At 41.6% G+C, this 14,926-nt stretch overlaps 1 protein-coding gene and 1 pseudogene across 1 annotated transcript; one reads left to right on the top strand and one right to left on the bottom strand.

Annotated features, from left to right (window-relative positions):
- Positions 1-3,576: 3,576 nt before the first annotated feature.
- LOC105236899 lies at positions 3,577-7,287 on the top strand (annotated as a pseudogene).
- A 5,673-nt stretch (positions 7,288-12,960) lies between these two features.
- LOC109489364 (60S ribosomal protein L9-like) lies at positions 12,961-13,582 on the bottom strand. The gene has a single exon (XM_034643137.1). It carries the CDS (start codon positions 13,558-13,560, stop codon positions 12,976-12,978), a length of 585 nt encoding a protein of 194 aa, XP_034499028.1. The 5' UTR covers positions 13,561-13,582; the 3' UTR covers positions 12,961-12,975.
- Between the last annotated feature and the right edge of the window lie 1,344 nt (positions 13,583-14,926).

The following is a 14,926-nucleotide window of genomic DNA, read 5'->3' as shown; positions in this document are numbered from 1 at the left end:
CAGATAGTCTGTGGATGCTGGAGATGGACAAAGACCACAGGTGTCCCAATTCTGCTCGCACCACGGTGAGTGGGAGCCTCTGTCTCAATCAGCGGTGTCTTTGGCTTCCCCACCAGCTCTGAAGGTGGACCTATGTGGGACGGTCCAGCTTCTTAGTATTGGTGGAAATAGCCATGACTTCTCAGTGTGGAAAATATTGTTATGATTTGGTTTGTTTGGTTTGGTTTCCTACTATAAACCAGTGATGAGAGCACCATGGAAGATCTTCCCCCTCCAAAGTTAGCTGAGGAATGAGCCAGTCAACCCAGAGAACCTCAAGACAGTGGCTAGCCTGGGAAAGCCTAATCACACTCTCAGTGCAGGACTAAAGAGTCTTCCCTAAAAAGCCAGCAGTGACCTTTAACTAGTACACATTGAAGTAAACACATTGAAGTAAATCAAGAGTAAAGGGAAATTAGAATTGACAAGACATTTTTCAGAAACTCTGAGCGATGGAGCGTCCAGAGAAGAGTGACACCCTGTGCCTTCAGGGTCCACAGTAACCACCTAGATCTCAGAAGATATTTCAGGAGTGATATAAAAAGTTTCCTTCCTCCCTCAGGAAGGTCTACGACGTCCCAGGGAAAGAGGAGCCCAGCAGCAGCCTAGAGATTCCAAGCTGCACCTAGGGCCAGCCTGGGAAGCAGATCCCAGAAGCCCTCAGAGTCTGATCTCTCTCTCTCTCTCTCTCTCTCTCTCTCCCCGCTCTCCCACAGGAGAGGGTGGGGATGAGTAGGAAAAGCTCTCGTTGGGCAGCAGCCTGGCACACAGCAGGACAGGGAAAGGGCAGGTCTTTCAATTGTGAACCTTAACCCCACAGTCTAGCAGTCCTAGTTGAGAAGTTAATTCAAAAGCAAACCAAGCCTCAACAAACAATCCAAGAACCAAGGAGTTCTGGCCATCTGAAGGCCAAACTACAGGAGGCAGTTAATCCATGAGTGGATCCAAGGCCAAAACCATACTGAAGTCATAAGGCCAAGGTACTTCTAACCAATGGAGCCCAAAGAAGAGCAAGATGAAGGTAGACAAGGAATGATTTTGGAACCCGCAAACAAGCCAGATGCCTAGCTGCCTATGGCCCATAGTGGAGCCATACAATATACCTTTCAACTTATGCAAGTTAAACCTTTTGCAGTGGGCAGAGAGTGAAAGAAAACACAACATACTAGTGCCAGCAGCACACCTCACCCAGTGGACAAGTTCCTTGGAATGAGCAGTGCTGTTCCCATGGACAGTCTCTGTGCCCAGGACAGCATACCTCGTGAGCATCTAGATATCCTGGAAGTGATGTTATTGGTATAGATTCATATTTTTCATAAAAAAAAATTGTCCCTAAATGCAGACCAATCACTGCATCTGGTGCTCAAACCCAACTCCCTCTCTACTCCCCACTGTCAAAAAGCAATCAGGTCTAACACAAAAGAGGAAACCAGCTGTGATTAACTTACTGAGATGTGTCACTCAATGTAATTTTAGGGTGATACAAAAATTTTCAAGGCTAATTTTGACTGTGTGCAAATTTTACCATATGTACTAACCAGACAACTAAATCCTATTTAAATCCAATCTACGTTTGATTCCTGTGAATGCATGGAGTGGATGGCAGATCCCAAAGGTGAAAAGCATAGTCAGGCTTGCGACAGGGACACTTAAATCTGCGTAGACCTGAAAGGTGTAGGGGAGTAGAATCTACCAAAGTCAAAAAAGAATGGGCACTACCGTTCAATGGGGGAAGAACAGTCTTTTCAACAAATGGTGTTGGGAATATTGGATATTTATATGCAAAAGAATGATATTGGACCCTTCCTTTATATCATATATTAAAAAAATAAATCAAAATGGATCAAAGGCCTAAATAGAAGAGCTAAAAGTATTAAATTTTAGAGGAAAACATAGGAGGAAATCTTCATGACATTAGATTTGGCAATGATTTCTTGGATATGACACCAAAAGCACAAGCAACAAAAGAAATAATAGATAAATTAGACTTCATCAAAATTTTAAAACTTTGTGCATCAAAAGACATTATCAACAGAGTGAAAGGCAGCTCACAGAATGGGAGAAGATATTTGCAAATCATCTATCTGTTAAAGGATTAATATCCAGAATATATAAAGAACTCTTACAGCTCAAGGATAAAAACAAAAACAAACAACAAAACCCAATTTAAAAATGGGCAAAGGACTTAAGTAGACATTTCTCCAAAGAAGAGATGGCCAATAAGCACGTGAAAAGATGCTCACCAGGATAAGTCATTAGGGAAATGCAAATCAAACCCACAATGAGATACCACTGCACACCCATTAGGATGGCTATCATTAAAGGAAAAAACAAGAAAAAGAAAACAACAAATGTTGGCAAGGATGTAGAGAAATTAGCACCCTGGTGCGTTGCCACTGTGGAAAACAGTATAACAAATCCTGAAAATATTAAACAGAGGATTACCATATGATTCAGTAATTCCACTTTTAGTGGAATTATTGTTATTGCTCCATGGGTATAAAGTTTCTGTTGGGAAGATGAAAAATTTGTCGAGATGGAGGTACAATAATGTATATCTACTTAATACCATTGAACTGCACACTTAAAAATGGCTAAAATGGTAAATTTTATGTTAGGTATCATACCTAACACAAGGTATTAAGGTCTACCACAAGGATATTAAAAAAGCAAAGAATTGTTACTATGTAACCAGTAGTAGCCCCCTGCTGCCAGCACCCCAGGGGAATCCCTGGTCTCTCAATCCCCTGCAGGCAGGGTGAGGAGGACTGGGGCAGAAAGTCTACAGGGCTGTCTGGAGGTGTCAGGCAAACCATCATCTGGAAGAAATGGGACCGCAGAGGCCACAGAGAGAAGGTGAGATTTGTGGGAACTTTAAACCTTTACTCCTGACCCTGACTTCCCTAGAGATGAGCCACTCAACCAAAACTCTGTTCTTCCAATGCTTCCCATTCCACCAGCCTTGTTCTCTTGAACTCCCCAGCCGCTTTTCCAAGTCTGCAGCCTCAGACCAGCACTGATGACAAATTGTCAGCCTCAAATTCAGCCCAGGTTTTTATACTTCTTCCTCTGGGGTCTCTGCTCCTGATTAAAAGGCTCTCACTGAAAGAATGCTAGCGCCGCCTGGACCACATCTTGGGAAGACAGTCCATCGGTGCTCCTGTCTCAGCACTGAGATCATAAATCACCCAGGGAGGGGCTGGGGCCACATCCTGGCCAGCGATCGATGGTGCTAATGGCTTCTGGTCCATTAGGGACGGAAGGGTTCCAGCCTGGGCAAGGCAGCAGCAAATTGCTTATCAGCACCGCCAGGCAAAGATGCTGGGAATGTTGTTAGTTTCCTGAGTGCTCAGGGCAAGACACAGCAGAAAGTAAAAAACCTCTCTCGGCCCTCTGACCACTCTGTCCTTTGCCAGATTCCTTGCCCTTCCTAGTCCTAAGGAGACAACTGCTCCTTAAAAATCAGCCCATGAAGCATCTTTCTTGCTTGTTCCTTTAGTAGAACTGTCTGTTTAAACTGTTGTCCTTCTACCAAGAATGCAGGCCACTCCGGTGAATTATCGTCACAGAGCCCTTTTAGTGGACCAATCGGAGGGCCGGACCCCCGGAGGCAGCACGGTGGCAGATCCAGCCTATGCCAAGCTGCATGTGAAGTCGTCCCATTGTGGTCCAGGAGAACAGCTCTTAGGAATCCCAAGAAGGATGGCTTACTCTGGAAAATAAGCTCAATGGTAAGCAAAAATGACTATTTTCTCCTTGTTAATGAGCACCACGAGAAAACAGCGTACCTCTGGATCCCCTCATTGTTTCAGTTATGATGCTCCAATACCACACAGTTATGTCAGTTTCACTCCTGAGCACCTCGTGTTATCCAGGCGCCAAGATCCTATTTACCGAGTCATAGTCACTTAAGCCAGTCTTTTAGCAGTTGGGATTTATGCAAATCTTCATCTGTAGTGGTATCGAAAGCCAAGATCCCCAAAGCAAATGAGGGCAATGGCTGGAATTTCTCTATCCTCTGGGGAAAACCTTTGGGGAACAATGACAGAATAAAATAGGAGAGGGCCTGGATTCTATTTGCATCGTAAAGCCAACAGTTGAACAAAGCCCTGACTTCCCATTTTGATGTGTTACCGGGTCTGAATCATGCTGGCACATGCCCCATCTGTCAGGTAATAATGATGGCGTTTTGAATGGTCTGATTGTAGCCCCAGGATTAAAGCCCAGCTGAGTAATGTGGTGTTAAGACATGCCCACTATAAAGAGACTGTTCTTCTCCTTCACAACCAAATCAGACAGAGCTCTTTCTGTTCATGGTTGAGCCCTGTCTTCAGATCTGTTGCTAAAAGGGAAACAAGCCCTTCTTCTGTTTGTTCTTTTAATAGCCTCGTCTCTGATCTTCCCATCTTCAGATATTCAGCATTAAAATGACATGATTGAAATTTGCCGTAAATATTGCAAATAGTTGTGTTTTTTTCTTTCAAAATGGTCATGATTATGAGCAGGGTAATACAACAAAACCCCTCCTAAAACCAACTAAAAAAATTTTAAACAGCTTTCCCACTCATCCTAGGGTCTGTCACCCCTCCTATCTGAGATGTAAAGCAGAATTTTTAAGACTTTGAACTCCATGATTCAGACATACCTGGAGTCACATCGCAGCCCTGGAAATTACTATGGGGTGTGGCAGTTATAAAACACATCATCAAAATTTTAACACACTTCCCATCAAGAGTTGAGGTCAATGTCCCTGACTCTTGAATCTAGGCTCTGTGACTGCTCAACCAATAAAATGCAACAGGGGTATTGGTAACAGTTTCTAGACCCAGGCCCTAAGAAACCAGCAGCTTCTGCTTCCTGTCTCTTGGGACGCCCCTTTCTCTTTCTTCGAACCCAGTCACATGACATGAAGAAGCGGAACAGCCCGTAGAGGAGCTCATGAAGAGAGGACCCACGTTTTCAGGACCCCGGACCCAGCTGAGCTGTCAGCCGATAGCCCGCCCTGCGACAAAGCCATCTCAAAAGTGGTCACCTAGCTCCCAGGCTACTCCAAACATCCAGGCACAAGCTTTCGTGTGGATCATTGTTTTCATTTCTCTTGGGTATGTACCTAGGACCTGAATGGGGAGGTCATACGGTAACTCTATGTATGACCATTCGAGGAACTGACAACCGATTTTCTGTATCAGTTGCATTATTTTACATTCCCACTAGCAATGCTGGAGGGTTCTAATACTCGATATCTTTGCCAAACCTTTTTATGATCTGTCTTTGTGATTAGAGCTATCTTAGTGTGTGTGAAGTGTATCTCGTGTGGTTTTGAGCTGCACTTCCCTCATGGCTAATGGTGTTGAACATCTTTCCATGGGCTTCTTGGTCATTTGCTTATCTTGTTTGGAGAATGTCTACTCTGATCCTCCACCTGTTTTTAAATTAGGTTATATGTCTTTTTATTTTTGAGTTGTAACAATTCTTTATATATTCTAGGTATCAATCCTTTACCAGATATATGATTTACAACTATTTTCTCCCATTCTGTAAGTTGTCCTTTTTTTACTTCTCTTGATGATGTCTTTTGAACCACAAAGGTTTTGAATTCTGATAAAGTTCAATTTGTCAGTGTTTTCTTTGGTTGCTTATGCTTTAGGGGTCATATCTAAGAAATCATTACCTAATCCAAAATCACAAAGATTTACACCTATGTTGTTTTTTTCTTAAGAGTGTTATAGTTTTAGATTAGTTTTTTTTTATCGATTTGGGGTTAATTTCTGTATTTGGTGTTTGGTAGATCATCTAATTTCATTCTTTCACAAGTGGATATCCAGTTATCCAAGAACAATTCATTGAAAAGACTAATCTTTTCCCTATGGAATGGCCTTGGAACCCACTGAAAGACAATTAACTGCAAATGTGTCTATTCCAACGACCTATATGTCTGTCTTTATGCTAGTAACACACTGTCTTGATTACTATAGCTTTAAAATCAGTTTTTGGTTCAAGAAATGAGTCTTCTAATTTCGTTCTTCTTTTTCAAGAATGTTTTGGCTCTTCTGAGTCCCTTTGTGTTTCCGTATGAATTTTAGGATCCTCTTGTGAATATCTGCAAAGAACCCAGCTAGAATTCTGATGGGGATGGCAGTGAATGACTCTGCAGTGAATCCCCCCACAGTGCTGACATCTTGACAATATATTAAGTCTTCTTATCCTCTAACCTGAAATATTTTCTCATTTATTCAGATCTTCCTTAATTTCTTTCAACAATGTTTTGTAGTTTTCTGAGTAGACATTTTGTTTTGTTAAATTAATTCTCAAGTCTTTTATTCTTTTTTGATGTAAAAAGAGCAGTTCTTGCTCTTTGAGCTGTGTTGGGAAGCCCTTCCCGGCCAAGAGCTGTATTTTACACAGGTATGTCAGTTAGTTGGGAGTTTCAGACTTCTCTGGCTACGTCTCAGCTCTTTCACAATTAATCGACTGGAAATAAACCCCATGATAAAGATCTTCTCCTGCCCTGATCTAGTAGGTTCTAAACAAATTCTAGTAGGTTCTAAACACTTTCAAGAGACTTATTTTTTTTTTATTTCAGAAAATGCTTTTTGACCACTGCCACCCTCTTTCTGCTGCTCCTGGGGCTGCTTTGTGCTTGTTCAGTGCTAACCTGGTCCCTTTTTTGTGAAGCTGCAGCTGAGAAGATCCCGGGGCTCACCATAGCCAATGAAGAGCCAAGGAATGAGTCAAGACCGAGAACTACGATCGTATTAATTTGAAGCTAGCAGGCCAGGATGGTTCTGTAGTGCAGTTTAGGGTTAAGAGGCATATGCTACTTAGTAAACTGATGAAAGCCTATTGTGAATGACAGGGTTTGTCGACGAGGCAGATCAGATTCTGATTTGACAGGCAGCCAATCCATGAAACAGACTCACCTACACAGTTGGAAATGGATGAGGAAGATACAACAGATGTGTTCCAGCAGCAGATGGGAGGTGTCTACTAAAAAGGGAATCTGCTGCTTCATTCCAGAACTCCATTCCTCCAGACTAAGAAGAAAGACATTCTCAGTTAGAAAACTGCAATTTGGTTCCACCGTATCCTGCCTAGTATCATACCGTATAGTATAGTTTTCTCTATTCTTTCATTCCCCCCCCCATTCTTTTGTTATACATAAAGATTGCTGTATGTGCATAAGCATACTGGCTTTTTTTTTTAAGATTTTATTTATTTATTTGAAAGAGATAGAGACAGCCAGTGAGAGAGGGAACACAAGCAGTGGGAGTGGGAGAGGAAGAAGCAGGCTCATAGCGGAGGAGCCCGATGTGGGGCCCAATCCCATAACGCCGGGATCACGCCCTGAGCCGAAGGCAGACGCCTAACCGCTGTGCCACCCAGGCACCCCATAAGCATACTGGCTTTTGTCGTTGTTGTTGTTGTTGTTGTTTAATAAATGGCCAATTGTATGTTTTGATCGACATCAAATGGAGATGGAATGGAGAAAAATACTGCTTCTGTGGAAATAGCTCCTTTCTCCATTCATGGCATGCTCACTCAGCTCTTCTCTTTGTATTCCAGTAAGTTATTTTGCTTTTAGTCTTTAACAACAACAAAAAAAAGAACAATATAAAAATTCTTCCACACTCTGTTTAATCGGAGAATTTTAATGTTTTTCATTTATCGTTGTAAAACCAAGGATAATTTTACAACTTTTTTTGTATGTAGTTGTTATATGTAGGGCAAGCTGATTTTAAGTAGGGATAAATTACTCTAAAAGAAATGATAGTTTCCTGGATAGCTTGCCTTCAAGTCATGCATCTTGTTGTTTGAATAAACTTCTTGTTAAAAAAAAAAAAGAGAATGCTTTTTTACTTCTGTATGTTAGCTCAAATGTAATTAGCAGGAATATGAAATGTGGTTCATTATGTGTTTTCTGAGACCTGTGCTAAATAACCTTATTTTAAAGAAAAATAAGGCAGAAATCTTTCCCCAGATGCTCTCCTCGCCTCAGTGTCTGCTCTTTGGGCTATTTCTGTCTGCCCTTTCAGCAGCAAGATGTTCGGCGGCAGCATATGTGAATTTCAAGTTTCCTTTTGTTGGGAATAATTAGAAAAAGCATGAACTGGAGCTCAGAAATAGAAAAGAGAGATGATATAGGAGAAGAGCGGTAGGAACTCTGCCCAGAAGCTTGAGAGGAACGAAGGGAGCAAGGGAAGGCTGTACCTGGAACGGCTCCTGCTCAGCAAAGGGGTAGCCCCCTCTCAGGAGACCTGCACCCAGGGGTGTGGACTGCCTGCGACGTCAGTCATCAAAACCAGAGTGGGACCAAAGTGGGCTTCTTTTTTCAAATACACAAAATAAAACAGAGTAAGTATTTTGTCATAATGAGCAAATATAATAAACCTCCCTGTGCCTGTCACCCCAAATTCGACAGCCATCAACTCATGACCAAGCTTGTGTCTGCTATAACCTAATCCCGCAGCCCCACACCCGATTATGTGGAAGCAAATCCCAGACGTTATATTATTTCATCCATAAATCTTCATTATGAGTGATCCTATCTCTGCATGTATATATCCATTATCACACCTTTGAAAAGTAGTAATATTTCTTAACATTATAAACTATTCAACCAGGGTTCCAATCTCCCCATTATCTCAAAAGTTTTTCTTTGAATTTTATCTGAATCAGGATCATATAAAGTCCATATGTTGCAGTTGGTAAATGTTTCTCTTAAAGTCTTTTAATTCATATTTCAGTGAAGTTTCGGGCACACACTTCTTAGCATGTGACTAGCCTGCAACAGGACAAGATAAATGTATCATCATCCTGTGGAAACTGTAGGGTAAGGAAAGTCTTGGACACTTTTAACAACCAAATGCTAATCACATATAAAATTCACATATCATAGAATCAGAAGTGTAAAAATATAACTTCATTTTATTAATTATTATTATTTTATTTATTACTGAAGTACAACTGACATACAATGTTATATTAGTTTGAGGTGTGCAACACAGTGATTTGATAATTCTGTACGTTGCTTAGTGCTCACTGTGAGTGCAGTCACCATCTGTCACCACACAGTGTTATTACAATTTTATTGACTGTATTCCCTAGGCTGTACTTTTCATCTCCGTGACTTACTTATTTCATAACTGGAAGTTTGTACCTCTTACTCCCCTTAATCTATTTCACCCACTCCCCACTCCCCCACCACAGCAACCACCAGTTTATTCTCTGTATTTAAGAGTCTGTTTGGTTTTTTGTTTGTTCGTTTCTTCATTTGTTTTGTTTTTTACATGTAAGTGAAATCATATGGTATTTGTCTTTCTCTGTCTGACTTATTTCACTTGGCCTAATACCCCCTAGGTCCATCCATGTTGTTGCAAATGTCAAGATATTATTCTTTTTTGTGGATGAATAATATTTCATTATGGATATACCGCACCTTCTTTATCCATTTTTCTATCAGTAGACACTTGCGTGGCTTCCTATCTTGCTTATGGTAAACAATGCTGCACTAAACACAGGGGTGCCTATAACTTTTCAAATTAGTATTCTCCTTTTCTTTGGATAAATACCCAGTAGTGACATTATTAAATCATATCGTATTTCTAATTTTTTGAGTAACCTCCTTACTGTTTTCCACAGTGGCTGCACCAACTTATATTTCCATGAATAGAGCACAAGTGTTCCGTTTCCCCACATCCTCACCAACACTTATTATTTGTTGTCTCTTTAATACTAGCTTTTCTGACAGGGGTAAGGCAATATTGTGGTTCTGATTTGCATTTCCCTGATGATTAGTGATGCTGAGCATCTTTTCATGTGTCTGTTGGCCATCTGGATGTCTTCGGGAAATGTCTATTCAGGTCTTCTGTCCATTTTTTAAATCAGATTGTTTGTTCTTTTGGTCTTGAGTTGTATAAGTTCTTTATATATTTTGGATATTAACCACTTATCAGCTATATCATTTGCAAATATTAACCCATTCTTTAGGTTGCCTTTTTGTTTTGTTGATGATTTCTTTTGCTGTGCTAAATCTTTTTATTTTGATGTAGTCCCACTAGTTTAATTTTACTTTTGTTCCACTTGCCTGAGAAGACAGATCCATAAATACGTTGCTAAGGCTGATGTCCAAGAGACTCCTGCCTATGTTTTCTTTTAGGAGTTTTATGGTTTTAAATCTCATACCAATTTTTAACTTGAGTCCTTATTCTGTCTCCTTTTGCAAAAACTTGAGCTAATCTCAGATAAATTTAATCAGACTCAGTGAGTTTTGTTTTGTTTTTTTTCCCCAAAGTCCATTAAGGCTTCCTGTTCCCCTTTTTCTTGCCTGCAGGACTAATCACATTCAGAGGACCTCCCCCCTTTCTCCCAGGAGTTGATGCTATCAAATGGACCCACTTAAATGTAGTTTTGTGCAGCACGGAGGAGCTTATCTCAAGACCCTCCCATTGCATTGTCCCCCTGTATTAGCTTTCTCCTGCTTCATATATGACAAGCTGCCACAAACTTAGTGGCTTAGCGGCTTAAAGCAACGCTCACTTATTAGCTTACAGTTCTATACATCAGAAGTCCCGCGCGGCACTGCTGGTTCCCTGCTCAGGGTAAGGCTGAAATCAAGGTATTGGCAAAGTCCTTGTCTGGAGGCTCTAGGGAAAAGTCACTTCTAAGTTCATTCTTGTTGGCAGAATTCAAGTCCTTCTGGTTGTGGGACCAAGGTCCTGGCTTCCGTGCTGACTCTTAGCTGGGAGGGGCATTCAGCTTCTAGATGTCATCCATGTCCTTGCCAGAGACGCTCCTCCATCTTCAAGCCAGCAAGAGCACATCAACTCCTTCATAGGCTTCAAATTTCTGACTTCCTCTTCTGTAACCAGATGGAACAAACGCTCTGCTTTTAAAGGGCTCGTGTGATTAGATAGCATGTTCACCTTCAGATAATCTCCTATCTTGACTCCAACTGATCTGGAAACTTAATTATATCCGCAAAATTCCAACACAACAGTTCCAAGACGGGTGTTTGAATAACTGGGAGAAGATGTGTGTCCACCAGGGGCTGGGAATGGAGGGTAGCAATCTTAGAACTCTGCCTACCATACCTTCCAAGGTAAATTTCCAAGAACCAAAGCTGGGTCAACAACTATCCATCTCATAGCTTCCGTCCTGCCATGAGCCCTGGGCAGTTCCTTGGGACAGGAGCTTTCTCCCTGTCCTAGCTAATTTATGGAAGTAAGGAAGGCAGGAGTAGGGGCTGGAAGAGAAGCTGACCCCCCAGTGCATTGGAAACTGAAGCTTCAGCCTGTCCCAGGGGAGCTGGGACAGCCCTTCAGAGCCCAAAGCAAGACAAGAAGGCAGGACTTGTGTATCCCCACGTCAGCTGGTCACTGGCCACGAGCCACCTCCTGGGGGAGGGGACAAGGCGTAATCTCAGGGGAGACAGTCTTCTGTGGTGGAGGGCAGTCTCTAGGGAGGGACCCATCGGTGAGGCAGCTGCTGTTTCCAGGTGCTAGAAGACTGGCCCTGGGCGCAGAAGAGGGGTCGCCTGCGACCCTCCAATAACACCCACTCCACCCAACTTGTCTCCTTTCCACTTGCTTTACATCAGTCCTTTTGAATTTATGTCAAAAACTGTAGCACGTTTGGTATCTGTCTTTGCTGTGCCTGACCTAATAAAAAGGCTTCATATTTTATCAATCATTCTGCCACAGGGAAACAGACAAACAGGTGTCTCCTGCTTTGCAAAAATTCACAGTATGCCACAAAAGACCTACATTAGCACCTGTTTTTGCTGACTGAAAGAAACCCAAAGAAACATTTTGCTTTTACCAAAAAAGGCTAAAAGCAAAAATAGCATTCAGCATTTGTTTTGCAACGAGCCATTACAGAGGCAGCGCAAACCCCAAGTGGCAAGGCTGGCCCCACACAGCTCCTTCCCCAGGAGGTACACTCAGCATCTCAGCGTCCAGCCATCATAGCTTTGAACTGTCCGTGAGCAACTGTGTTTACCTAGATTTATCTGGTGCACTCCTTAGCAAGATACGTCCTAGGAATCAGAAAAGCCTAAGAAAGGTCTAGAAATGTTCAAATTTTTTTCTGTATAAATTAATGGTAATTGCCTCTTTGCTTTACACCATTTTGGCTTAGGAAAACTTTCATAGGAATGCTTTACTTTAAGACTGCAGGGTGAAACCTGTGTTCAAATGTATAATATTTGTTATTGCTAATTTAATATATAGTAACATTTTATTGATTTTCAGATTTGTGAATACACTACTTTACTGGTGTTTTTTTATGTCAATAAGATCTTAAACTACCTCCAATTCTTTCTGAACAGAGTGAGAAATAAAACATCAAATGTTTATGGGTTCTCATGGGTTCACTTTACAGCCTGAGTTTTGCTAACGCAGTTTTTCCCATGAAAACTATAGGCTAAATGCCTCACCCCCATGTGTCTCCCCTCATCAGTCACAGGCTTTTTGAAGCCTGGGGTCCTCTGTCATCTGTTACTCCCTCTATATCCAGTACATAGCGCTCAGCAGTGGATGACCTGACCCTCGTCTGATATAAATGAATATATATATACATAAATAAGACTTCCATAGTTTTCTATTGAAGAACACATCTCATGCCTTTATTTTTTTTTCTCAAATCAGTGTAGCTTTTATCGCATCTTTATTTTTTTTTTTTTAAATATTTTATTTATTTACTTGACAGAGACAGCCAGCGAGAGAGGGAACACAAGCAGAGGGAGTGGGAGAGGAAGAAGCAGGCTCATAGCAGAAGAGCCTGATGTGGGGCTCGATCCCAGAACGCCGGGATCACGCCCTGAGCTGAAGGCAGACGCTTAACCGCTGTGCCACCCAGGCGCCCCTATCGCATCTTTAAAACATCACAAGTAATTCGGAAAAATCATCCGGCATCTTGCTGTTTCTGTAGACAGACAACTCAGATCTTGTTCATCAGCCTGCTGAAGTGTTCTTTTTTCAGAAACATAGATACCATCCAAAATTTTCTGATATCCTTGTTTTTAACAGTTGTGGCTTGCGGAATCAAAGCAGCTGAGCTTGATACAAGTTCAATGTCATTTCCTTCAAGAATTAACTCATCTTTTTGGGCTTGAGATACAGAACAAGCAACACCTGGCCTCATCCGAACCCTGCGGATGTATTTTTCACCCAAGAAATTTCGGATTTCAACAAGAGAACCATTCTCCTGAATAACAACGTTGATGGGGAAATGAGCATACACAGACCTCATCTTGTAACGGAAGCCCAGTGTAACGCCCTTGATCATGTTCTGTACATGACTACAGATAGTGCAAACAGTAGCCAGTTCCTTTCTATTTCCCCACCATTTGTCACCTCGGAGCCTCTTTTTTTTCTTTCCAAGAAGACTGAGTTCTACATTGATGTGATTGAAGTCCCTTCGCAGGGTTCCTCTGGGGCCCTTCACAATAACTGTACGTCCCTTCAGAGTGATGTCGACATTTTCTGGAATGTCGACAGTCCGATTGCTGAGAATGGTCTTCATTCTTGCAGGAGATGCAGCAAGGAGCACATCCCATGCCTTTAAATTATGATGGATACAAAAATAAAATAAGATGGAAAGATGGGATAGGGCAGGCATTTGGGCACCTTTATTGTGAACTCTGAAAGCTCCTCCTGTTAGCTCATGCTACAGAAGCAGACTCTGAAATTCATGCATTGCTCATAGACAAATTCACAAACCTGCATTTTTACCTACGGGAGCCACAAACGTGGTCTATTCCACCAATTTTCTTTGCCTAGTCTGAAGGAAAAGTCCAGTGTGAAGATGAAAATACCAGGGTTGACCACCAAAGAACTAGGGTCTGCCAACACTGGGCCCGGGTTGGACTGGCTGACTTAGACCCACCTCGGTCAGGAGCAGAAGGAAGCCCATGGGTTCTGCTAGGAGCAAGTGAGTGACCTCACCCAGGGGTCAAGATGGACAAGAGGCAGAAAGCATTGAGGAAAGCGTGTGCTCCGCTCATTCAACAACTGGCTGTCGAGAAAGCCAGAATGTTCCTGACACACTGGAGGAGATCGGAAGCTACATAGTTCACTGGGTTATTTCCAACGCAGTGAAAATTGTGCAATTCTGAATAACTTCTCATAAAAGACAAAAGCATGGCACACAATTTTGTGAGTAATTTTGGCCTAAAAAGTAACTGAATTCATTGGAAACAATTCCTACTCTAAGCTGCTAAATGGATCAGAAGCCAGATCAGTTGGATGCTGGCTACTTACCTGACAGCTAAATTGAATATTTTACCTCTAATTGGTATTTCATTTTAAATCTAGTTCCAAAACAATGCTCTATAGAAGCTTACAAAATTTACTGTTAACAAATAACAAATTATAAATACAATAATTCTGCCTGTGTAGTATGAACACATAAAAAACAGATCAATGGAACACACTAAGAAATTAAGAAATAGGTCTAGATCCCTATAGGAATTTGGTATATCATAAGGTTGGCATTTCAACCAGCAGAGGAAAAATAGTTTATTCAATAAATATTTTGAGACAACTGTCTAAAAAAAATAAGTTAAATCTTTATCCTGTAGACTAGGATAAGTTCCAGATGGATCAAAAATATATTTTGGGGAAAAAAATGGAATCATTCAGGTTGTAGTGGAAATCCTGGGGCAATTTGTTTTTGTAATATTCTTAAAAAAGGGAAGAACTTTCTACATCGGATACGAAATCCAGAATCTGTATCCTGGGTAATAAGGAATTTGGCTGGTCTCTGCCCCTGGTTCTTGGGAAGCAAGCTCTAAATCCTTGGAGATTCCTGGGTGATAAGAATGTCTGTCATTCACGGTGGACCCTGAGGATTTATAGTAAGACATGACCCAGAAGGGGGCTGGTTATAT

This window comes from Ailuropoda melanoleuca, chromosome 14 (assembly GCF_002007445.2).
Source record: "Ailuropoda melanoleuca isolate Jingjing chromosome 14, ASM200744v2, whole genome shotgun sequence".
NCBI lineage: Eukaryota > Metazoa > Chordata > Mammalia > Carnivora > Ursidae > Ailuropoda > Ailuropoda melanoleuca.
Note: the sequence above shows the minus strand (reverse complement) of the source record. Positions and strands in the feature narration are given on the sequence as shown.